This window comes from Nematolebias whitei, chromosome 9 (assembly GCF_014905685.2).
Source record: "Nematolebias whitei isolate Nwh7 chromosome 9, NemWhi1, whole genome shotgun sequence".
Lineage (NCBI taxonomy): Eukaryota > Metazoa > Chordata > Actinopteri > Cyprinodontiformes > Rivulidae > Nematolebias > Nematolebias whitei.
Window position 1 is genome coordinate 1634280 of NC_056506.1, and position 20000 is coordinate 1654279.

A 20000-nucleotide genomic window follows, 5' to 3' on the forward strand; every position below is an offset into this window, starting at 1 on the left:
TAAGAGAGCACCCCTGAGCTAAATCCATCTCTTGCTCTCTCACTACACACATATATATATATTAGGGGTATAACGGTACATATGGGTGTATTGAACCGTTGCAGTACAGCATGTTCGGTTTGGTCCACGTGCTTACCATTTTGGTTATTTTTTTCACTCATTAAATTTTATTAACAAGAGATTATGCTCCGTGGAACTAAAGTTCCTAAGCGTGTTTCAGTATGGCGCTATTTATTGTTGCATAGTCTTGCAGCCTGTGCAGCATTAGCAGCCTAGCATCTTGTTGTGGTCTCCTGTTTGTGAACATTTTGTCTTTCTTGTTAAAAGACCAGTGAACAAATCCAAAGCTGTGTGTCGACATTGTTTCACGGAGATTGGATCTGCAGCAGGCAACACATCAGACTTGTTAACGCACTTGAAATGACATCATCTGAACGTGAACGCCTCTTCTAACGAATAGCAGCATGGTTGGTGCAAGACCGATAACAGCAGCATTTAAACAAGTGGGAGAAGGTCCAAGAAGAGGTTGTGAGTAATGAGGCCAAATACAGCCACACTGCAAAATTAGCAAACCTCTACCTCTTTATTCCTGCTACCTGTTGTTAGTGAGCGGTTTTCTCCACCATTGGAGATATTCACTGCAACAAGTTCTATGCTCTTGGCAGAAAATGTGGACAAGTTGGTCTTTTAGGCCAAAAACTTAAAACTTGATTAGTTAGATTGTAAACGGTCTGTTGCTGCTTATTGTTCTGGTTCTGACTGTTATTGTATTTATTAAGATTTTTATTGTTAGTACAATTTATTTATTGTAAAGAGTGCCTGTCATAATGATGGAGTGTACCCAGGAAGAACGGACTGAAGGACAACAGACTTGGGATTATAAAATAAAGAGTGGTTTATCTTACAGTGATAATCATAACCGTAGTCTCTTATATACAGGTGCTGAAACTGGAGATCCCTGGAAGGGAAGGGAGAGATGATTAGAGTCTTTATAGTTGGAGGATAAATGATACAGTAAGATGGACAATAAATAATGTTCATCTTACTGTGAGCGTCAGGTGGATTGGCACAAGGTGGAGGTATTATAAATCCAATTTCAGCGAGAGGTCAATGCACTAGTGGAGCGTGGAGGTTTGAACTTTTTTGGAATGTGTCTAGAAGTGCTCAATTAATGACACACCAAAATATTGGTACAGATCGGATAATATATCACTAAGATATAACTTTTAGAATAAGCTAGGGGGCGCTCAGGAGTCAAATGTTAAACAACAATAACAATGTGTGTAGAATGGTTCACTGAGCATGCACAATAAATCTGGTACAGATTGGACAATATATAACTGAGATATTACTGTTGGAATAATGTAGGGGCACAATAGAGTTCAATGTTAAAGAACAATACCATTGTGTCTAAAAGTGCTAAGTGATCATCCACTATAAATTTGCTACATATTGGATGACATATCACTGAGATATAACTGATTAAATAATCTAGGGGGCGCACTTGAGTAATATATACACTGGACCTTGTTTTAACTCATGATGCGACTGTTAATAATCTTGTTATTGGTGATAATGTTCTTTCAGACCACATGCCAGTCCACTTTGAGTTCACCCTCCCCCATCTAACTCCTAAGTCATGCATTTTTGCACGTAGGACCCGGACCATTAACCACTTCACTGTCGCACATTTCACAGATGTTTATAACTCTGAAATGATCATTCAGCCCCCAGTGTTTCTCACCACCACTGAGGAGCTGACATCCCAGTTCAACTCTGTCTGCTTAAAGACCATGGATCATGTTGCACCTGTTAAAACCAAAAAATCAAAACTCAGAGCAGAACCTTGGCTGAGTGACGTCACCAAGGCTGTTAGGCAGCAATGTAGGAAGGTGGAGCGAAAGTGGAGGAAAGACAGGCTGCAGGTCTCTTTCCAAATACTTAAAGATAGTTGGCGCCGTTATCAGAAAGCAGTGAAAGCTGCTAAATCCAAATACTTCTCTGATATAATTACCTCTAACTCTCGCAACCCACGTGTCCTCTTCTCCACCATAAACTCTGTTCTCCACCTCAATGAACCATCACCTCTGGAAGCCTCGACTGAGCTGTGCGACAACTTCTTAAATTTCTTTTTGGAAAAAATTGCGACCACCCAGGCTCTCATTTCCCCACCAACTCATGACCCATCCATCCCACCTCAAGCTGTAGCTCTATTTGACCATTTTGAACCCACCACTCTATCTTCTCTAGAGCAGGTCATGTGCAGCTTGAAACCTTCTGGCTCCCCCATTGATGTGGTCCCCCCTCGACTACTAAATGAGGTTTTTCCTACTCTAGGTCCGTCCATTCTTGCTATAGTAAACAGTAGTTTATCCACTGGCGTGGTGCCAAAATCCTTTAAACATGCAGCTGTCCAGCCTCTCCTGAAAAAAAAAAAACCTTGACCCCTCAGTCATTTCCAACTACCGGCCTGTCTCCAAACTCCCATTTGTTTCTAAACTACTGGAGAAAATAGTTGAGTCCCAGTTGAAGTGCTTCCTGGAGGATCACACCATCTTAGAGCTATTCCAGTCTGGCTTTAAACCTCTCCACAGCACGGAAACTGCCCTGCTAAAGGTCTTTAACGACATCTTCACATCCACAGATACTGGTGATTCTGTGCTGCTTGTCCTGTTAGACCTCACAGCCGCCTTTGATACCATCGACCATGAGATCCTCATTGCTAGGTTGGAGCAGTGGGTGGGCATCACAGGATCAACCCTCAATTGGTTCAGATCTTACCTCGCTGACAGATCCTTTTGTGTCTCCATCAAGAATTTTAATTCCGCAGAGGCAGAGCTTAAATGGGGGGTTCCACAGGGGTCCATCCTGGGTCCCCTCCTATTCTCTTTATACCTGCTGCTGCTTGGTGCTATTTTCCGGAAACACAACATGCCCTTCCACTTCTATGTCGATGACTGTTGTAGTGATGTAGGGACAGCTTTCGCTGTAACATACTACTAATTAATTATTCTTAAATCTAGTTCAAGCACAAAGAATATTAATTGTTTAATTAATACGGATTATTTCTTTTTCGAGTTAAATTTCTTCCATGTGACCAAGATAACTTGAGAGTGGAGTTTTAATCAGTGACATGAGACGTAATTTATCTTTGACCCATCAGAATAAATGCGGTCATTTATTTAACAGAATCAAAATTTAACATCAAAACATGTACACTTGATTTGCTGATCTGTTTCTGATTAATAAACTTGGCACGATTTACTAAACAAGACAACAGAAGATTACCGATTGAGACTGATTCATCTCTGAAGGCATCTAGCTTGATTTACTGGCAAATAGAAGTTTAAAGAGAAGGAGAATAGAAGTTTAAAGATGTAAAGAGGAGGTTTAGATGGATGAGGGAAGATGTGTTGAACCAGAAAATGGCACCCTTCCTCCGAATTCAGCTCAGCCCTCCGGTACACTCAGGGCGTCAACGGCTTGTTACATGAGCAGAGGATACTTCAACTCCGGAACAGAGGTCCATTGGCACGCTACCTTTTCAGCGTCTCCGGTCAGGGTGGCTGAGAATCTTTAGAAGTAGTTCCATATGCTCCAATCAACAGAATAAGCTTCCTTTGAAGTTGAGAGCATTTACTGCTTGGGGTGAGTCCACAGCGAGGCACGCTATGACTACGCTGGAATGGAGGGACCCTTGGCACATGGTCCAATCCATCAGCTATTTTGTTCGGCTGTAAGACTCCATCAGACTGAGTCTCATCTTCGACTGAAAGTTCCAGGAACACTGGAAAAGCTTGGAAGACTTGGAAGACTGGAAAAGACTGAAAAGTTCAAAGAAGTGTTGCCTTTTAAAGGGTATCCACTTCCTGTCACTTGGTACTTCCTGATTGGTTGAAACAACCAGCAGGGGTGTAGTTTTAGTGATGAAAGAGGGTTATTAGAAGTCAACAGACAGCAGAAATGTTTTAAGAAAGGTTAGTACAGACAGATAAATATTTTGAAGAAGTGAGAGAAAGCAGGAGCCAGCCAGTTATTATTTACTGTCTGAGAGTTTTAAAAACAAGGCACTTCGTTCTCATAACTTGTCTCTGACTTTTGACCGACATCAGGTCCACTCCTCACACAGACAGAAGAGTGAATGCACACTTACTTCGTAAATAGACATTTACTTGTATGATCCAAGTCTAATGAGGTTTAAAAATCATTAATACTGTTTCACAGTTGATTTAAAATGAGTGGTTCACTTCAACATTTAGAAATGGTATGAACTAAACACACTTTTGATTATCAAGATATTGTAAAATAGTTAATGATAATATAAAAAAGAAGAGTAGTCTTTCAATTGATTATTTCAGGATACAATTAAATAGTCTTTTGATGAGATAATTTGTATTTCTGGATTCAAATCAATGAAATAACAGTTCTTGTCCCCTGAAGGTCTTCAGAGACAGATTGATGTCAGAGGTCTAGGTCACTACAGTCCCCCCTTTGGAAATCATCGCCTGTCCATGGGGATGAATTCCAACATGAACTTACACCTCCGAATGTCCTTGATCTTGATGTAATCCAGCAAGAGGAAAACAAAAGTCAAAGAAGGTAATCCCACAACGGTTTTGGCAATTCCATAATGTTGTTGGTAATTCCATTGCAGCAACGCTTTAACCCCTTGGAAACAAAGTCTATAATCCACTGGAAAAAATCATATAATCCACAATGATAAATCCACAACGATTGGAGGTGTTGATTGATCAGCATGTAGAGGGGTTCCCTCAATTGAACTGAAGAGGCGACCACTGGATGGAGTTTGGAGACCCACTTTGGAGTTGTAGGTCCCTTCAGCAAAGGTTGCTGCTGGTGGTTCCCAGTGGATGCCATTCTGGTTCTATGTGTTCATGCATTTATGTGGTTTTAGTTGGTCTTATGAGTGGGATTTTACATAAGACCTTAACCTATATGCACCTGGTGTGTAAGCTATCATGATTTAGATAAGCTTGCAGGTACCAATTAAAGGGTGGGTCATGCTAAAAAATTATATATAGGGATTTATACCTATAGAAGAGCATTCCAAACTATTCTTCCATTCCTAACTTGGTTTAAGTTAGATTTACATGGCAAAATATAGTTTGGTTCAATTGTATGTTGTCCCTTTAGACGAACGACTTGAGTTTTGGGTTTTTGGTTTCCCCCTAAATGTTTTTGGAGTCTATGGCGAGACTCAACTGAAGGATTAGCTAGCCCCCCCCCCCCCCCCCCCCGAATAGGATTGTTCGAGTAGGTTCGGCTTGAGAGTCGTGAGACCAATGTAGCATTAATCTACATTGACTTCTCAACGATTGAAGTTTAACAAATGAACTGCATGTTGGCATAGTTAAAGTCATCATAGTCTCTAACTAAAGTACACCCAAAATTCATTCTTGCTGGGGTGTTCAGAAACAATACCAAAACCAAATAAACGATGTCTCAACATCGACAAAAGTAGTGATTAAGCAACCAGAAAACAACGTTTCAACATCGACAAAAGTAGTGATTAAGCAACTAGAAAACAACGCTTCAATGCGTCACTCACTCTGATTGTCAGATTCGATCATGTTATCGCGTCTGAGTTGTTATCTTAACACTTAATTAAGCTTAGACTTATTTAGTTTCTGCTTGGACGACCCTTTTTCCCACGAGGTCCGAGTTTGTGAGATCTTTGTCTCCTGTGGAGTTATTGAACGCCTTGTGTAGTTTGAATGCAATGCCTCTACTTTGCAGTGGTGCTCTGTGGAGTGGTCTGGAGGGCTGAAACTGGCCACAGACCAGGCACCCTTTTATGTAGTCCTTGACATCCTTTTTCATTCCAGGCCAATAAGCAACTTGTTTTAATGCTTTCAGCGTGGCGTTATCTCCCTTGTGTCCTGCGGACGAGAGGTCATGTGCGTGAACTAACATCACCCCCCTGTGGTCATGGGGGACCACGAACACGGGTGAGGACGTTGGTCCATGAGCAAAAGTTAGGATGCCCTTGATTAGTTTTAGCTGTTTGCACAGCTGAAAGAGGACTTTAAGATCTGGATTGGAATCCAGGTCGACTTCGGACAGAGTGTTTTTGTCTGGGTCAGTCAAGTACAGTATCATCGAGTTTATCGTAGGATCCAACTTCTGAAGGTGGATGATGTCTGGGTCAGTCAGCACGGGTTGTACAGAGACTGTGTTGTCAGCTGGTTTGGCTTCAGCCTGTGCACGTGTGACTGCCATTATCTCGGCTGTAGGTTGTACTGACACTGTTGCGAGCAGCCAGGAGGGGTCAAAGGACCACGGAGGGCCGTCCACGGCTCCGTCCTTGGCTAGGAAGTCTGCAAGGTCATTATACCGCTTGTCATCGCCTAGGACTCTTGAATGTCCTGGAACCTTCTTCCAGTAGACCTGTAGGTCATGTGATGTCACCAAGTGATCACATGCCATGAAAAGCTCTTTGTGTTTGACCACTTTCTTGTTGCTTGTGAGAAAGCCGTTCTGTTTCCACAGAGCGAGATGACACAAGAAACTAAGTCGAGCGTAATTAGAGTCTGTGCAGATGACTAGCGTTTGGATGGAGCGTTCTACTGCCATCTGGAGAGCTATTAGGATTCCTCTATCTCAGTGTACTGAGAAGACTGAGAGCCTATTTTATAGCTAAAAGTGATCTCTTCTTGGTGCTGGAGGAGGATCCCTCCAACACCCGATTTGTAGGTTTGTTCGTGGTGGAATGAACATCCATCCACGTACAGTGTTGTCATATCTTTGCAGATATTGCTATCAAAGTAGTGGTGATTCGGGTCCTCACTTACTGAGGGTTTTTCCGCAGCTGGCGGTTGGGTGGCTGGTACATCTTGTGTACATTCCTGGCAGAGTGCCAGGTCGGTGCCCAAATGTGACTTCTTGTTTTGTCCGTAGCAGATGTCTAGGTCAAAACTTTGAAGCGCCATGAGCCATGTGGCTACCCGTGAGTTTGTCACCACACCATCTCTGATGCGTTGGCTATTCAGGAAAGTTACTGGCTGGTGTTGTGTTTCAACAATGATTTTTTGTCCACCGATGTAACTGAAGAAGTGCTTAACTGCCCACACAGTGGTCAGTAGAGCTTTCTCACAGTCCGAAAACTTTAATTCGGGGCCTGCCATTGTCTTACTGGCATAGGCCATCACACGCTTGTCTTTGTCGTGCATCTGGTACAGACCTGCACTTATGCAGTGAGCTGAAAAGCCCACTTCCAAGTGAAACTCTTTGTTGTAGTCTAGATAGACTAGACATGGGGCTGACTTGAGTCTGTCCCTGAGAGCATTCATTGCCTGCTGTTGGTTATCAGTCCAGACAAATGGGATGTCTTTCTTTGAGTTCAGTCAGTGGTTTCGCAAGGTCTGCATAGTTCTCTATGAATAGGTTTGAGTAGTTACACACGCCCAGAAAACTTTGTAGTTCTCTGAGATTGGTGGGGACTTTGAGATTGTCTAGGCCTTAGGTGCGAGTCAATTGTGGTTGTACTCTGTCTGGACCTACTAGTAGGCCAACGTAGTCCATCTTGGTCCTGCACCACTGGCATTTTGACAGTGAGATTTTAGCACCAGCAGTAGTCAGTTGATTCAGAAGGTGGTAGATCTCAGCCAAGTGTGAGTCCAGTGTTGGCTGCCTCAAAAGGACATCATCCACGTAGATCAGTGTCCCACGTTCGTGGGTGTCTGGACATGCTTTGTTCAAAAAGATGTTGAACTCAGCTGGTGAGTTAGCGTAGCCAAAGGGGCACCTGGTGAAGGTGTATTGTCGGCTACCAAAAGTGAAAGCTAGTTTGTGTTGGTCCTCGGTGCACACAGGAATGGTCCAAAAACCAGAGGCGACATTGAGGGTGGAAAAGTACTTACCATCGGTGACCTTGGGCAATTCCTGTTGGATCTGCGTCATTGGCCACCTAGATAAAGGAACTTGTTTGTTTAGCTTTCTGCAGTCTATGGTAAGTCTCCACTTACCATTTGGTTTCAAAACTGGCCATAAAGGCGCAGAGTAGGTGCTATTACACTGTCTGATTATGCCTTTATCTAAAAGGTCATCAATGATTTCCTTGACAGGTTGATTTGCTGCCAGGGGAATCTTGTATTGTCTGACAAATGTAGGCGGTGAGTTGGGCGGAGTTGGGATGCTCACTGTGTGGAGCGAAGTCAACCCACAATCCATTGAGTCAGTCGAGAATGACTTCTCATATTTCATGAGAACTTGGCGGAGTTTGTCCCTTTCCTCATCAGTCATCAGGGTGTCGGCTTGGGCGACCACCTGTTCAATCTGTGAAGAGATTGCTAAGGGTTCTTGATGTTTGGGGAGCTCCAGTGAGTCCCTTTCTGTGTCGTTAGACCTGTCTATAGGTAAGACACTATAGGTTTGAGGTCCTAAATCAACATCATTGGTTGAGAAGAGAGCTATGGCCTGTGTTGGTTTCGTGAACCAAACTGGACCAGTCTCTTGACTCGATACCAGGTTGCCTGGGAGTCCTCCCAGAAATGGAATGCCTAGTTCAAAATCATGAAAATCTGTGGAGATCAACCATCTAAGCCTTGTGTTTCTTGGGATCAGTACCTCTTCTGTGCCTGTGTTGCACACAACAACAGATGTGGTTCTGGAGTCAAGGCTCACTTGGCTTGCGGCCTCAATGGACAGTCCTAGTTTGAAAAACGTAGGAGATGGTTGAAAGTACGCCTGTTTAAGGCTAATAGCTTGTCCCGCCACGATGTGGACTCGTACCATTAGGTTTGTTACCTGAGGTGGTACTGAGGTGTTTTGGTTGCTAGCAACCTGGCAGACCTCTGGAATGGTCTGTCCAGCCGTAAGGTTTGCTGTGTCTAGCACAGGAGGATCCTTTGTGGCTGGTTTTAGTGACTACAGTACATTGTGGCCGGTGTCCACTCGGACACCTAATCTAACCAAGATGTCAGAGCCTATGTAGGTTGCATGTGGTAAGTCTGGGACCATGAGGAATGGGTGGACCAGTTCCCGTTGGTTCCAGATCAGTTTCAGGTTAATCACTCGTGAACTGTTGGGATACAATGGAAAGCGGAAAGCTTTCTCTATCAGAACTGGACCCAAATGTTTTTTAACCAATGTTTCGTAGAAACCTTGGTTAATAGCTGATTTATCTATCCACAGCGACAGTACAGCATAGTTGGTGTGGGATCCTTAGATCTCTACACCTTTAACTACCAACGGTAGGTAGTATCCGGTGGGCTCTGTGTAAGAGTTGAACTTGCTGCAGCCCCAAGATGGCCGCCAATCATCCACAGCTGACGACCATTCCACCTGACGAGCTCCTCCACTACATAAGGCTGCAGTCAAGCTCTTCTCGTCGCTGGAGCATTACTTTCTTTCTGGTAGTTGTGCCTCTAGCCAGTAGATTGAGTATATGAAAAGGATTTCTTACCGTGTATTTTTGTGTCTACAGTTTCCTGGCCATCTCGGATCCTGCTCTTGGTTCTTCCTGTGTCGGAGTCTCGCCTCTGTTACCTTTGCCCTCCAACCACTTGCCTGCCTTTGGATTTTCCCCAACAACCTCACCCCACAAGGATTTACCTGTAAGGAAAGACAAAACAATTTATTCCACCATTTGAGCTGCCTCCACTTGCCTCCTAGTCCTGACCCTGTCTCTCCCTTTTTCAGGAGTCCCAGGCCAACTTTTGTATATACTCGTCTTTTCATTCACTGTAAATAATAAACACTGTTTTGCTTACTTGAGGCTCTTGTCGTTCTGGTTCTCGTTCCCACTGGGTAGTCCGTATCATAACAGATAATGCTCCAGCCTTACCATACCCAGAACGAAACCAGAAGCGAACAAGCATCATCATCCGCTAACGCTGAGAACATGGACAATTTTGGAGAGGTTCTTAAGAAAATTATGGCCCAACAACAGAGCACCCAGGCAAACTTACTGGAACTTGGATGCATGGTTCATGCTATTAACAGACAACTTGTTTCTCCTTCTCCCGCAGCCGCAGCTTCACCTTTACCGAGTCCTACCGAATTCAGCCCTGTAAGTCATTCCACAAATCAACAATTGTTTGTAAAACCTTATGAACTTTTTTCTGGAGACCCTGATCAATGCAGAGGTTTTCTGTTACAATGCAAACTCGCCTTTAAGGGGGCTCCTCAGTATTTTTCTTCTGACATCGCTAAAATAAACTTTTTCATTAACCAACTCAAGGGAAACGCTCTAAAATGGGCTACTTCGTTTCTTCACCTCCATGAACTTGAGACTGTGTCTTTTGACTCTCTACTCACCAAGTTCTGTAGAATATTCGACCGTCCGCTGCAGCAATCCAACGCCGAGAAGCGTCTGCTGGGATTACGGCAGGGCCGGCGACCGGCGTCCGAACACGCTCTCGACTTCCGCATCCTGGCGGCCCAAACAGGTTGGAATGACAGGGCCTTGCAAGGTACCTTTTTGAATTCACTGTCCGATTATGTGAAGGATCAGATCGCTGCTCGTGACGAGCCGTCTAGCTTCGACGCGCTAATTAACTTAGCAATATCTCTCGACAAACGCTTCTGGGAGCGCCGTAGGGAGCGGGACTACAACTCCCAGAATCCTTCCGGTTCCGCAGAACAGCGGAGTGGGGTGTACAACTACAGTTTTACCCCAGAGAACTACAAGTCCCAGGGAGAGTCTTCTAACTCACAGTTTGATCGGCCCGAACCAATGCAAATTGGTCGTACCCGTTTGACTCCTCAAGAAAGGCAGAGACGTAGAAGTTTGGGCTTGTGTATATATTGTGGGAAGAACGGGCACTTTGTAGCCTCCTGTCCGCTTCAGGGAAACTCCAACGCCCACCAATAAAGAGGGAGATACAGGTGGGCACGGCATCAATCTCCCCTCCTTTAAGACTTACTTTACCCACTGTAATTATAATCAACCAAAATCGTTTCCCTGTCACAGCCTTGATTGATTCGGGTGCCGAACAAAATTTAATTATTCAAGATTTGGTTAAAGAGTTCTCCCTTCCAGTCAAGGGGATTGAGTCAATCTCTATTGCTGGGGTTACAGGGGAGTTTTTGGCCCAGGTCAATTTTAAGACAGCAGACCTTCATTTAATAACCTCAGGCAACCATCATGAGACCACTAGCTTTTTTGTATTTGAGTCGCCCACCTCTCAATTAATCCTTGGGTACCCCTGGCTTAAAACCCATAATCCTCACATTAATTGGGAGCTAGGAAGGGTAGAAGGGTGGAGCGACAAGTGTTTAAGGTGCTGCCTTCGCTCAGGGATCTCAAACAAGTCCAAGCCCAAATTAGAGTCCTGTGAGACCGATATGTCCGGTGTTCCTCCTGAGTATCACGATTTAGCTCCTGTTTTTAACAAACAGAGGGCCCTATCACTACCTCCATACCGCCACTATGATTGTTACATCGACCTCCTTCCGGGAGCCTCTCTGCCTTCTAGCCGCCTTTTTAATATCTCCGGTCCTGAGAGGGAGGCTATGAGGTCGTACATTGAGGAATCCCTCGACTCGGGGATTATTCGCCCATCAACTTCTCCTCTAGGCGCAGGTTTCTTTTTTATCACTAAGAAGGATAAGTCTCTGCGTCCCTGCATAGATTACCGTGAACTCAACAACATCACCATTAAAAATAAATACCCCCTTCCATTAATCAATTCCATTCAAGAGCAGTTACAACCAGCCACCATCTTCACTAAACTGGACTTACGCAATGCATATAACTTGGTTCGCATCAAACAAGGAGATGAGTGGAAAACCGCATTCAAAACCCCGTTGGGTCACTTCGAGTATCTGGTGATGCCTTTTGGGCTCACTAACGCTCCTGCAGTATTTCAGGCTTTAGTCAACGATGTGTTAAGGGATTTTATTGGGGACTTTGTTTTCGTCTACCTCGACGACATTCTCATCTATTCAAGAAACAAGGAAGAACATGTTCACCATGTTAGAGCAGTTCTACAAAGGCTCTATGAGAATCAACTTTTTGTGAAGGGCGAGAAGTGTGATTTCCATGCCTCATCTGTGTCCTTTTTGGGGTTTATCTTCGGGGAAGGGTTTTTCAGGACCGACCCTGAGAAGACTAAGGCAGTGGTGGAGTGGCCAGTTCCGGAAACAAGGAAACAACTACAACGATTCTTGGGGTTCGCAAACTTTTATAGGCGTTTCATCAGGAATTACAGCCGCATCGCCGCACCCCTATCTCAGCTTACCTCCACGACCAGAGAATTTAAATGGACTCCTGAGGCCGACGCTGCTTTTGGTTAGCTGAAGGACTTATTCTCATCTGCACCCATTCTTTGTCATCCAGACCCCACACGGCAGTTTATCCTTGAGGTGGATGCATCTGATACAGGAGTCGGGGCGGTCCTATCCCAGAGGTCGCTCTTGGATAACAAGGTACACCCCTGTGCATTTTTTTCCCGCCGATTGTCTCAAGCAGAGAGAAATTATGATGTGGGCAACAGAGAATCGTTGGCTGTTAAATTGGCTTTGGAGGAATGGCGCCATTGGCTTGAGGGCACAGAGACTCCCTTCCTGATATGGACAGATCACAAGAACCTCACATATTTGAGAGAGGCTAAACGGTTAAACCCCAGACAGGCACACTGGTCCTTATTTTTTAACCGTTTTAACTTCACACTGACTTTCCGACCTGGTACCAAGAACATCAAACCTGACGCTCTCTCCCGCCAGTTTTCTCCTCCAGACACTCTGGAACCTGTGGAGGGCATCATCTCCCCGGTCTGCATCGTCGGAGCCCTTACATGGCCTATTATGAGAGAGGTTCGTGAGGCCCACCTGAAGGAACCTGATCCTGGCACTGGTCCCCCTGGCACTTTGTTCGTCCCCTCTCATATGAGGTCTAAGGTACTTGACTGGCTCCACACCAATAGACTCTCGTGTCATCCCGGTACAGCACGTATGCTGTCTCTTACGAAGAGACATTTCTGGTGGCCCACGCTTTCTAAGGATGTCAAGGACTTTGTTGCGGCTTGCTCCACTTGTGCCAGGAATAAGACCGGTACTCAGCCTCCTGCCGGTCTCCTACAGCCTCTGCCGACGCCTAGCCGACCCTGGTCTCACATTTCAGTGGACTTCGTCACCGGGTTACCCCCTTCTGAAGGTAACACCACTATTCTAACTATCATCGACAGGTTTTCTAAAGCAGCACATTTTGTCCCTCTATCCAAGCTCCCATCGGCCATGGAGATAGCTCAAATCTTGGTCCAACAAGTTTTCAGGATTCATGGCATCCCTTCAGATGTGGTCTCTGACAGAGGTCCGCAGTTCATTTCCCAAGTTTGGCGGTGTTTCTGCAGGACATTGGGGGCGTCCACCAGTCTCACTTCGGGTTATCATCCTCAGTCAAACGGACAGACTGAAAGGTGCAACCAAGAGCTGGAGACCACTCTGAGGTGCATTGTGGAGCGTAACCCCTCAGCGTGGAGTCAACATCTTGTGTGGGTCGAGTACGCCCACAACTCGCATACCTCCTCGGCCACAGGTATGTCACCTTTTGAGGCTTCACTGGGTTATCTCCCTCCCTTGTTCCCCAGTCAGGAAACAGAGGTTTCAGTACCGTCTGTCCAGCACCATTTTCGTCGTTGTAGACGTGTCTGGCGCCAAACACGGGCGGCTCTTCTTCGCACGGTGGCTCAAAACAAGAGGTTCGCGGACCATCACCGTTCCGCCGCACCTTCTTATCGGGAGGGCCAGAAGGTGTGGTTATCCACCAGAGACATTCATCTCAAGGACACCCCCAGGAAATTGGCTCCTCACTTCATCGGCCCATTCACGATTGACAAGATCATCAATCCCTCGGCTGTGCGCCTACAGCTCCCCAGCTCCTTGAGAATCCATCCTACCTTCCACGTTTCTCAGGTAAAACCTGTTTCAGAGAGCCCATTGTGCCCTCCTGCCGACCTCCCTCCACCCGCCCGACTTATTGACAACCATCCTGCCTTCACTGTTCGTACCATTCTGGATGTCCGTCGCCGGGGACGGGGCTTCCAGTATCTCGTGGATTGGCAGGGCTATGGCCCGGAGGAGCGATCTTGGATCCCTCATTCCTTCATATTGGACCCCAGCCTTATCACCGCCTTCTTCAAGGCCCACCCCGAGAAGCACCTTGGGTCGCCCAGGGGCGACTCGTGAAGGGGGGGGTACTGTAAGAGTTGAACTTGCTGCAGCCCCAAGATGGCCGCCAATCATCCACAGCTGACGACCATTCCACCTGACGAGCTCCTCCACTACATAAGACTGTAGCTACACGTCTTCGACGGTAGGAGTCACTGACGACTTCCTGTGAACCGTCCTGTTGACATCCGGTCGTTAGACGTTAGCTTCGATTAGCAACGGACGAACACGGTCCAAAACAGCATTTATAGATGGATTTAAATCTTGAACGTAACGTCACTTGAAAAGCACGCTCTTTAGGCATAAACTCATCAGGTTAGGAACAAATTTAGGGCTGTCATTCAGCTTTTTTAACCACTAAGGAAGACTCCGTTTAAAAAACGAGCTTCGTTTCCGGGGTCACGTGACTTTACAGACACGTGGACATCGGGGTGGGCTTTATGCTGTAGTGGACTCGGCCTACGACCAAAACTTGCCTCTGAGGACCTTCATGGGACAGGAACTGTTATTTCATTGATTTGAATCTAGAAATACAAATTAGCTAATCCAGAGACTGTCTGATTTGTATCCTGAAGTAATCAATTGAAAGAACACTCTTCTTTTATATTATCATCACTATTTTACAATATCCAGAAAAAGTTCAATCTGGTCCTCTGGACATTCAAAAAACACGAAAACAAAAAAACAAAAAACAAAGCAAAAGAAACGTTTCGTCTCTCATCCAAGAGACTTCCTCAGTCTGAGGTGCTGTATTCAGCTCAGTCTCTTAAATAGCACCTTCTCAGAGTGGATCAACCAGTTTGCTGCTGACAACCAAAACCAGCTGTTCACATGATCAAGAAGGACCATCAGCCTAACAATGGATCATTAGCACACTGATGGCTGTTTACTATTCACAGGATGTTGAGTGATACTAGCAATCACAGCATTGTAAGAGGGGGACAGTTGAACCCGGAGGCCTCCACCCCTGTTTAATGATGGATGATTTATTTTCACAAAGATGGCCTCCTTTACTCCTCTCTCAAACCATCATTCCTCTCTGTCCAGGATGTGAACATCTTCATCCCTGAAAGAGTGACCTCTGACCTGGAGATGAGTGTAGACCTCAGAGTCCTGGCCTGATGATGTTGATCTTCTGTGCTGTGCCATCCTTTTGGCCAGTGGCTGTTTAGTTTCCCCGATGTAAGACTGATCACCCTCCTGACACTGAACAACATACACAATATTACTCTGTTTGTGCCGGGGGACTGGATCTTTGGGATGAACCAGTCTTTAATGTATTTTGGGGTTTAAAAGCCACTGGGACGTTATGTTTAGAAAATAAACGTCTCAGTTTCTCTGATACTCCCTCAACATACGAAATGACCACTGGTCTGAGCTTTTGTTACTTTTGTTTTTTTTAGCCATCCTATTTGTAAAAAAAATAAAAAATTTGTATGATTTTTATAACTGTTTATTGTTGTCACTGTTGTCCTTTGTTGTCATCATTCTTTGCTGAAATCAAGTCTCTCTGTTAAATGAGTCCTCGAGGCTCAATAGGATGTACTTGTCTAAATAAAGGTTGAATGAAAAATTCTGTATGTTGAGGGAGTATCAGAGAAACTGAGACTTTTTTTTTCTAAACATAACATCCCAGTGGCTTTTAACCCCCAAAATACATTACGGCAAAGACCGGTTCATCCCAAAGATCCAGTCCCCCGGCACAAACAGAGTAATGTTGTGTATGCTGTTCAGTGTCAGGAGGGCTGTGATCAGTCTTACATCGGGGAAACTAAACAGCCACTGGCCAAAAGGATGGCCCAACACAGAAGATCAACATCATCAGGCCAGGACTCTGAGGTCTACACTCATCTCCAGGCCAGCGGTCACTCTTTCAGGGATGAAGATGTTCACATCCTGGACAGAGAGGAACGATGGTTTGAGAGAGGAGTAAAGGAGGCCATCTTTGTGAAAAGAAACCGTCCATCATTAAACTGGGGTGGAGGCCTCCGTGTTCAACTGTCCCCCTCTTACAATGCTGTGATTGCTAGTATCACTCAGCCCTCTGTGAACAGTAAACAGCCATCAGGTGCTAATGATCCATTGTTAGGCTGATGGTCCTTCTTGAGCATGTGATCAGCTGGTTCTGGTTGTCAGCAGCAAAACTGGTTGATCCACTCTGAGAAGGTGCTATTTAAGAGACTGAGCTGAAAACAGCACCTCAGATTGAGGAAGTCTCTCAGATGAGAGACGAAATGTTTCTACTTTTTTTGTTGTTGTTGTTTTGCTTTGTTTTGTTTGTTGAATGTCCAGAGGACCAGACTTAACGTTTTTAGATTTTTCTACCTGGATTATTGAGCATGTATCAGGATAAAATCCAACCATGCTTTCAGAACTACTGCAGAAGACTTTATTCTCAACCCCAGGAAGATAATAATCAGGATCTCAATACTTTCTTATCTGAATTAGATTTACCAACAGTGACAGAGGAACAAAATAAAATGTTAATATCCACAATAACCAAAGAAAAAAAATCACTCAGCAATTAAAAGACTAAAGGGGGGAAAATGGCTGGAGCAGATGGATTTGGCCCAGAATGGTATAAAATAATGCAAGATTATTTGATCCCCACCTTGCAGGAAACCTTTAATTGGGTAAATGGAGAATAAAATTGTACGTCCCTCTTGGAGGGAAGCAATAATCTCCATAATTCCAAAAGAAGGAAAAGATAGTCTAGAATGCAATAACTATCGCTCAATCAGTGTATTAAATATTGATTATAAGCTGTTCACCTCTGTTACAATATTTTTGGACTGGTCCTATGGTTTTGATCTGCTCAGAGACGGGATTATAATGAAATTATGGCCCGGTTCTGATTGGGTTAAACTGGGCCAGCAACTCTAAAGAGAGTCTCCCTGGGATTTCAATATCAGTCAAGGAATAGTTTAATCTGCTTGCCACATCACGTAGAAGGCTTTTGAAGCACTGTCTCAGATTTCCTAACAAGTCATAACCACATAAGATCCACGGAGATCACACTTAGTCACGCCCCCTCATACACTGACAGGTTGAGCTCCCCTCCTGCGAAGGTGGAGTCTAGGACCCTATAAATGAGTAATGACACAAGACATCGGGGCTCTTCCGTGTCTGTGAACGCATCACAGACCGGAGAGTCCAGCGCTGTAAATTTTAACCTTTTCCTGCCTTTTTTAATATAATTGATAAAACTTAACTGAGGTTTCCTTGATTTATTGATTAGTATGAGTTGCCACTTTTGAAGGAGATAGAGCCAGAGGAAGTGGTGGGGGCTAGCTGAGGGTCCAGGGTCCGAGAGGAAGCCTAAGGCCCACGGCTAGCAGTAGCTAACTGCAGTGACTGACGACCCGCAGTCAGCTCCCAAACGTAACACCTCCATTATTTCAAAGCGACTTGAAATAGTTTTACCAGAACTAATACATAAAGATCAAACAGTGACAGACTCAGGACAATATTAGGAAAGTTTTGCACGTAATGAAGCAGATTGAAAGACAAAAAAATAAAGACTTTAGTGTTAAGTTTAGACGCTGAAAAGGCATTTGATTCAGTAAAGTGGTCCTTTTTGTACCAGGTAATTGGGAGGTTTGGTTTTGATAAATCTATAATCAACATTATTTCAGGGTTATATTATAAACCAACAGCTAGGATCAAAATTAACGGAGACCTCACTGAATCATTTATATTGGAGCACGGGACACGACAGGGTTTCTGCATATCGCCACTCCTCTTTGCTTTGTTTATAGAACCGATAAGCCAGTGGATCAGGCAAAGACAGGATATAACTGGAGTGGGGACAGCAGCAGGGGAACAAAAACTAGCACTTTTTGCAGATGATCTATTATTAACTATATCTTATCCTACACATGTTCTCCCCAAAATATTGAAAATATTATCAGAATACGGTTCGTTTTCAAGGTATAAGGTTAATGTAAACAAAACACAGGTACTAACTCTAAATTATGATCCACCAGTAGAAATTAAAGATTGTTATAAATGGAAAGGGGATATGGACAGTGTTAGATACCTAGGGGTGGTAATACATCGTGATCCCACTAAAATGTTTGAGGCCAATTATGGCCCCTTGAATATAGCCATAAAATCAGATATACAAAGATGGAACACCATACCTTTCTTTAACCTACACTCCAGGATTGAGTCAATTGGATTAAACATTTTGCCCCGAATGTTGTACTTATTACAGTCCTTACCAGTTCCCATACCCTCAAAACAATTTGAAGAATGGGATAAAATACTGTCAAAAAACATTTGGAAAGGGAAAAAAGCCAGAGTCAAATATAAAACCTTACAACTAAAGAAAGAAAAGGGGGGTTATGTGCTCCCATGTTTATGAGAATATTACTGTGCAGCCCAGTTGAGACCATTAATATGTTTGTGCTGTCCGGATTACACTGCAGGATGGAAGGATGTTGAAGGGACAACTATTTAAAAAATACCTGTTAAAGCCATGATAGCGGACACAAAATTGCAGAATAAAATTCATTTGGCAGATGAACCCATATCACAGGTAATGATATCTGCCTGTAATAAAGCAAATAAAATTTATGGTTTGGAAAATGCCACTAAAGTTTTAAGATGGTGTGCTTATGATTCAGATTTTACCTCAAATCAATATGATGATAGATTCAAATATTGGATTTCAAAAGGCTTAACACACTATTATTAATTTGTCCACAAGGGGGCATTTCAGAGTTTTCAGAACTTGAAAAGAAAATATGATCTAAGCCCTGAAGATTTTTTCAGGTATTTACACGTCAGAAATTACTTTAATCAAGATTTAAAAGTATATTTAAATAATCTTGGATTGGTGGAAACATTTATATCATTAACTAAATCTAGAGCAGTCAATAAAACTATTTCCTGACTGTACAATGCCATCCTGCAGTGTAAGAAAGACAGCACTGCCTATGTAAAAGTGAAGTGGGAAAATGAAGGCAGCATGATGATTACAGAGCAAAGTTGTGATCATATATGTAAGATACAGTGGATGACAACAAGGTCGAATGTCTGGCGTGAATTTTGTTGGAAAAACACAATTAGATTTTTCATAACCCATGTTCAGAAAAGGTACCAGGGAACTGGGGATACTTGTTGGAGATGTGGGGGAGAAGGTGCCAATCATTTACATATTTTTTGGGATTGTCAAGCCATCCAGCAATACTGGTCTCAGATCCACGAACACGTACAGTATGTTTTCTCATCTGATTTTCCTTTAACAAAGCATATTTTTGTGTAACATCAAATCTGAATTCTAATGATAAAAAACTTTTACACATTTTATTGGCTGTGAGTAAAAAGACCCTCACAAGGAGATGGCTCAAACCTGAACCACCAAGAATTGAAGACTGGATTGATGTTGTGAAAGAGATCTATACATTGGAAAAACTGTCATTTTCTGTCAAAGTGGAAAGAGACAATTTCTACAAAATCTGGTCAAAGTGTACAGAATATGTCAAGCTTGTTAGATCTGATTTTCTATAAATACTGCTGTCACATAGGTTGGTACGGTAATTTAATTAGCGATATCAATGACGTGATTGCATTTTGACTACCTCGCCACCCCCACTCAAGTTTTTTTGTTTGTTTGTTTATTTTGTTTAGGGAAAAAAATAAAACAGGAAAGCAAGAGTAATGTAATATAATTATGTTATTGTAATATAACATGTGTCTAAAAAAGTTAAATCTGGTCCTCTGGACATTCAAAAAACCAAAACACAGCAAATCAACAAAAAATGTAGAAACGTTTCGTCTCTCATCCGAGAGACTTCCTCAGTCTGAGGAGCTGTATTCAGCTCAGTCTCTTAAATAGCACCTTCTCAGAGTGGATCAACCAGTTT

General features: G+C 43.7%; 1 protein-coding gene across 1 annotated transcript in view; it reads right to left on the reverse strand.

Moving 5' to 3' along the window:
* LOC119414848 (homer protein homolog 3) overlaps positions 1 to 20000 on the reverse strand; it is a 140611-nt gene that overhangs the window by 109300 nt on the left and 11311 nt on the right. Inside the window, exons 4-6 of the mRNA XM_037681969.1 lie at positions 11675 to 11694; positions 2760 to 2785; positions 1661 to 1675 (exon numbers count right to left, since the gene is read on the reverse strand). Of these exons, the coding sequence (XP_037537897.1) occupies positions 1661 to 1675; positions 2760 to 2785; positions 11675 to 11694 (61 nt within the window). The remainder of the gene's footprint in view (positions 1 to 1660; positions 1676 to 2759; positions 2786 to 11674; positions 11695 to 20000) is intronic.